This window comes from Haplochromis burtoni, unplaced genomic scaffold (genome assembly GCF_018398535.1).
Source record: "Haplochromis burtoni strain Fernald_Lab_line unplaced genomic scaffold, NCSU_Asbu1 Contig_1253, whole genome shotgun sequence".
NCBI classification, from domain to species: domain Eukaryota; kingdom Metazoa; phylum Chordata; class Actinopteri; order Cichliformes; family Cichlidae; genus Haplochromis; species Haplochromis burtoni.
In genome coordinates this window covers 51,094-57,236 of record NW_024583614.1, presented here as the reverse complement: position 1 = coordinate 57,236, position 6,143 = coordinate 51,094, and the positions used below count along the sequence as shown (strand labels likewise).

Here is a 6,143-nt window from a genome sequence, read left to right as displayed (position 1 = left end):
ACACACACACACACACACACACACACACACTGTATTCGTTCAGCCACTGCTGCTCTGACACAGGTAAACCTCACCTGTCAGTCTCCCACAGCATGCACACCGATGAAGCAGTGCTGAAAGGTCAACACTCTAAACCAGCTTCCAGTGAACGCACTTCCTGCAGGGAAGTGTGTGTGTGTGTGTGTGTGTGTGTGTGTGTGTGTGTGTGTATACCTGGTAGTACGTCCTGATGTGTCTGGTGAGGACTGTCAGGTTGTGAAGGCGCAGCGACACATCATTGTTCACGTTCTTGTTCAGCCTCTGATTGGTGGGGCTCGGGTCGCTATGGAGACAAATAAACACACCAGAGGAGCGCTGAGGCTGACGTTTGTGGCTGTTGTGGACAAAGATCATCTCACACACACACAAGTTTCGGGTAACCATGGCACAGGCATTTCCCTGCACGGAGCCTGATTAGCATGTGAATAGGGGGCGTGTCCCGCTGTCCATCCGTCTGACCTCCTGTCGCTGTCATCGTGTCAGTGTGACGCGTGAAGATGGCCGGTCTCACAGCGCAGCGAGGACTTCACATGTGATTATTCATTAAACCCTCACAGAGAATCAGGTGTAACTGATTAAACGCAGATTTAAATGTCGTGTTTCAGTCACTCAGACGGAGCTTTCTGCAGGGGTCTCTGTCCCACCCACTGTCTCTCTCTCTGTCAGGCGGCAGACACCTTAAAAGAAGTTTAAGGTCACATCTCACTCAGCCGTCCAATCAGAGTGCAGCAGAGGCGGGACAAACACTACTCCGACCAACTGTCACATGAGGAGGTGGCTCTCTGCAGAATGCTCCAAACATGCTGTTTATCACAGCTTTTACACTCTTAGATCTGGATGATGTCACAAGGAGGGCCTAACTGCCCCACCCACCTGCTGGCAGCTAATCAGAAGAACATGTTGTTAAAGAGGGAGGGGCTAAAAGAGCTTGATTCCGACAGAGGATGTGGTGAGAGGCTGTGAGGGCCACTATCAGATAAAGGAGGATTATTCTGAGCGGTGAGTCATGCAAAGCTGCTCTGACAGAGTCAGAGAATAAAAACGAGGAGCTGGAAGCGAGCAGCGCCGATCCACGTTGACACGTTCGGGGTATAAACGAAGAGCGGAACGAGCTTCTTTCATAACTGAAGCTCCGACCTCACTGACTCCGGCGTCTCTCAGCAGCTCGCTCTGAACCGTGAGCTCATTTTTTCCACGACATTAAACCATCTCCACTTCGACTCTCAGCCGGCTCCGCAGACCTCGTTAAACTAGCTGCAGGTTTCTGTAGAGAACTCAGTGATTTAACAGCCGACGGCTCCTCCGACTCTCTAACGTCTCCTTTCATACTCCTCACTGCTCCTCTGTAACCCAGTTTCCCATGAAGCCCCGACCGCCCCCCCCTCGGCCCAGCCGACCCTCGCCGTGGAGAACAATAGTGCGATTATCGTCGTTCCTGAGGACAATAACCGACAACAATAACTAACATGAACATGTGGTGTGATCGGGTCAGGGGGGCGTCCCACACAGAGGATTATCAGCACATGAAGGATGAGTCTGCTGTTGTTTTCTTTTTAATTTCAATAAATCCCAGAAACACAAACCAGTAAACCCAGTAACCAGCCCCACAAACACACTCCTCCCTGCAGCTCTGTGGGGAAACAAGACTCTAAATGTTCGAGGTTTGAAAGGCAGATACTGAAAAGTCGATTTTCTGCCATCATTACATAACACCACCCAGTTGCACCACCTCTGGACATGCTGTCAGAAGTGAGCTGGGCTCGTCTGAAAGAGTGTGTGCAGCCGTGCTGTCTCTCCTTCCAGTCACGGCTGCAATCAGCTCCTGCAGCTGCTGTCAATAAGCGAACTTTAACCACGACTTCAGCCTGTCAGGGTTTTCTAACGAGTGGATCAGCCTGCATGAGCACCTCGGCTGGTGACGGCTGCAGTGACAGTACGAGTCACTGAGGCGTGCTGAAGCGCTGCACCTGCTCTCTGATCGATGCTTCTACTCTTCCTCCTGAATGCCCACAGTCTACAAGCCTCTGCCCATCACACACGGCTTGGTCTAATTCCTGGACCTCAGTCTAGTTAACCTGATCTGTGCTCTGAGGCTGCAGACGACGACAACTCTGTGAAGCGCTTCAGCGGCGAGCACCACATCTGGCTGTGAAGTCTGAACCTGAAACTCAGGATGTGGTTGCACAAATACACTCGCACAGACACACACAGGAAACACAGGATTACATCTCTTACCCCCTTATGTACTCACACAGACGCACAGACACACGCATGCAAACACACACACACACGCACGCACGCACAGGCAAAAACCACCAGAAACACTCGGCAGTTTTGACTGACTCATGCAAATGAACGCGCTCGCTGCCACCTACATGTGTGTCATGATCTTGTGCAGGAAGACGCCGTCCACCAGCTCCATGAACATGCTGAGTCGCTCGTCTGAGCCGGCGCCGTCACCTGACCCCAGCGGGCCCAGCGTCCGCACCTGAGGACAGAATCAGAACATCAGCTGTCTGCAGCTTTAAAAGATCTCACATTTAAAAACCAAACTATAAGAAACACAGAGGTGAGTTTGAAATAAACTCAACACCTGTCTGAGTTTAAGAGCTCAAACTTTGCTCCCTTTTATGCTTTTCTGGCTCATTTAAAGGAGCCGTTCCAACAGCACCAAAACAAGTCAAGTAACAAGGAATAAAAATAAAATCTTTCCCATTTTCCATGTTTGAACCACCTGGGCACACCTGGGCAGGCAGTGCTGCCGCTGCTCTCAGGCTGCCTGTCATCTTTACATCATCATCATCATCCTCAGCTGTAATCTAAACACTGGGCTGAAGGACGGCAGTTTGGCATCTCTGCTCCTCTGTGAATCTCCACCTTTCTGTGGTGGAGATGTGGGGTATGTGTGTGGGGGGAGGGGCCTCTGAAACCAGCTCCATGGTCATAAAAGCCTCTGACTGTGAGGAAATCGTTTCACTTTTAATGAGGAGAACAGCTCGGACACGGAGAATGAAAAACACAAATGTCATAATTAGACTCGTTATTGGATGTGACCATGTGACTCAGTGAGCAGGAAGTGGAGGCTGGCGGGGTTTAGGTCATATCTACAGAGCCGAGCTCTCCGCCTGGGCCCGAGGAGATGCCTGGTGATTCGGGCGTCCCGAGCAGGTGACGTGCGCTTTGTTCTCCTGGAGTCTCTTATGATCACGTTGGTACTAAACAGCAGTTTGTTCTCTTCTTCTCCAGTTTGAGACATTCTTATGCCTGCAGCCAGGCTGAGCAGGGTCAAAGGTCACGGTGCTGTGACACATTAAACAGCGGCTCTAATGTCACAGACCTCAGCTGCGGAGGCGGCTCAGGGTCTAAATGACAGCGTGCAGACTCACGGAGACAAGCCGGCGTGAACGAGTGGATTCCATGTTTTTTTAAGCATTACTCACTCGAGTAATGGCGAGGAACGCCCTGCACGCGCTCACTGAGGCTCTGCTGGAAGCCAAACCACAGTCCCACCGTGTCACCTCCTGATCAGAGTTTCCGCCCACGGGACAATGGTTGGCTGAGCCAACAGCTCAACAGGAAGCGCCACAGATAGTAGCGGCTGACAGCTCCGCTGGCCGTCCCAGCCTCTGACCTGCCTCCAAAAAGCTTCAGAGATGATTCCAGTCCAAACATCTGGAGCCATCAGAGGAACATCATCACCACGGCGATAAAATCACCATGAACCGGGTTTTTTTTGGGACTACATTAAGTAGTCCAACTTAAATTTGCCTCTGCTTTAAGAATGTTCCGGGATAGCAGGAGCAAACGCTTTAGTGTTAACGACACCCCGCAGCTCCTGAAACAACCAACACAGGAAATGATCGACCAATCGAGTTTTTACACGTGATTGGCTGTAAGAAGACCCTCCCACAGAGGCATCAGTGCACGTGCAGGGGTCACTGGGGCATCTGCGAGGGCTGAAGCACATCTGCAGTTTCTGCTGTCATCCAGATGTTTCCATTTCTCCATCACTGACCTGAGAACAGCCCAAACCATCACCGCTGAAACATCTGGAGCTTCATGAAGCCGCGAAGGATTTCCGACAGTCAGTCTGGGTCCACCGGACTGTTCCTGCTTCCCTGTGACCTCATTTCCTGTTGACCCGCCGGCTCAGCCAACCATTGTGCCCGTCTGTGCTGGACAGAAACTCTGATCAGGAAGTGACACGGTGAGAAAGTGACACAGGGACACTTTCACCGACACATCCAAGGGTTCCTGCAGAGTCTGAATCCGCTGCTCATGCAGGGAAAACTGGCTGATGGGCCGACACCAGGCCAGCCAGCGGGCTTCTTCACATCCACGAACTGCAGCTGTACATCGATCCACCTGAACCCTGCAAGAACCCCTGGTCCAGGTCCTGCTCTGGGTCCTGTTCCTGGTCTCAACCCTGATCACGATCCTGGCTCTGTTCCTGGTTTCAATCCTGGTCCTGGTTCTGGTCCACGCGCAAATCTGCTCCGTCTGTGCGGATTCTCAGAGATGCTGAGTGCTTGGCTTGTGCTCTGTGTGTTTCTGTTAAAGGTGTGATGAGGTGAGCTCAGGTGAAACATCCGGAAGCTTCTCCTGGTCTCTGCAGCTCCTTCAGGAACTCAAACCACCCCTGAAGCTCAGACTGACCGGAAGTCCTTCAAACTCTTTCCGATTAAAATGTGCTCTGGAAAACAGTGCGTGAACTTTTCTGTGTAACACCTGGAAAGTCCCACAATCACGAACCAGAAGCTCCGCCAACCGCTCACTCCCCAAACCCAATGTGTGTGTGTGTGTGTGTGTATGTATGTGTGATACACCTGACGTGTGCAGCGCGTGGGCACCAAAACTCACAGCTGTGTGTGTGCGCGCGTGCACTCACCCACACCACCAGGGGGGACTCCATGAACGCGCCTAGCAGCTCGGAGAGGGTGACGTCCATGGCTCTGCTCGGTCATCAATACTCCGATCGATCGGCAGGTATCCGCGGCGGGCACGCGGGAGGTCTCCACAGCGGGCAGAACAAAGCGCCGCGAGGCATCGACCCTCCCCGCCACCAGCGCGAACTCCCTCTCTCTTTCTTTCCCTCACTATTGTCTCGCGACGAAGAGCCGGTCCGAGCCACACGAACGGAAACGGAACCAAAAAAGTACTGGGAGAGCCTCTGCGCGCGCTCCCGTCGGTCCCGGCTCGGTTCTGTTAGCTCAGCGCGTGAACGAGCAGTTTTTTTCCGCTGAAGGTAAAAACACAGACCCTAACTTCGCAGGACAGTTGATCGTGTTGCCAGGGAGACACCACTGGGACCGTAAAGTGGAGAAACCGCCGTGAAGTTTGAAGAAAGAAAGTAAAGTGAGTGAAAAAGAGCCGAAAAAGGCGGGACGAAGGAAAAACGCGAAGCGGAGGCACACAGAAAAGTTTCCGCTGCTCGCAGCACCTTCACCGTGTTTCTCCTCCACAGCGCTCCATCAACCTGACCCACAGACGCCACACGCACGAGCACAGACCGACGGACCCGCCGGCCAATCAGCGCTCACTACAAACTCTGCTCCCGCCTCTTTTCAGGAAATCTGCCAATAACAGACCATCGTATTTACTCTTTGATTCGGTCTGTTGGTGACGTTAGACAAAGAGTTCAGACAGAACAAGATGGAGACCGCCCCGAGGAGGGAAATGTATGGAGGACACAAACTGCCAATAATGGACAAATTAAAATGCCTTAAAAATCAAATACAGACATCGTAATCAAATCACAACACGTGACATGAGCCCTGTTAATTTACCTATTTATTACAATTATAATTTACATTTACAAATCATTTTGTGTTTATTTGTGTGGGCCCGTCTATGAACTCTGACCTTCATTCTTTGTGTCAGGTGGATTCAGGTGAGCTGATTGGCTGGGCCATCCCAGCAGCTTTATTTTGTGTCTCTGAAAGCAGCTGAGAGTTTCACGGCTGTGTTTGGTCATCGTCTCGTTTCTTCATCATCCCGGCAGACGGCAGCAGACAAACAGAATCAGAATCAGAATCAGAAAGGGGTTTATTGCCAAATGTTGAGCAGGTTTACAACACTATGTTTGCTTCAGTGCAAACATAGTG

The 6,143-nt window shown here is 51.6% G+C and overlaps 1 protein-coding gene across 1 annotated transcript; it reads right to left on the bottom strand.

Annotated features, from left to right (window-relative positions):
* Window positions 1-213: 213 nt before the first annotated feature.
* On the bottom strand, window positions 214-5,623 carry LOC102288566 (protein Daple; the record flags this gene model as incomplete). Its single annotated transcript, XM_005952313.3, is given in 3 exon segments — window positions 214-322; window positions 2,415-2,527; window positions 4,928-5,623. Coding segments are annotated over 3 exon segments (282 nt in total), but the record flags the coding sequence as incomplete, so codon positions are not given.
* Between the last annotated feature and the right edge of the window lie 520 nt (window positions 5,624-6,143).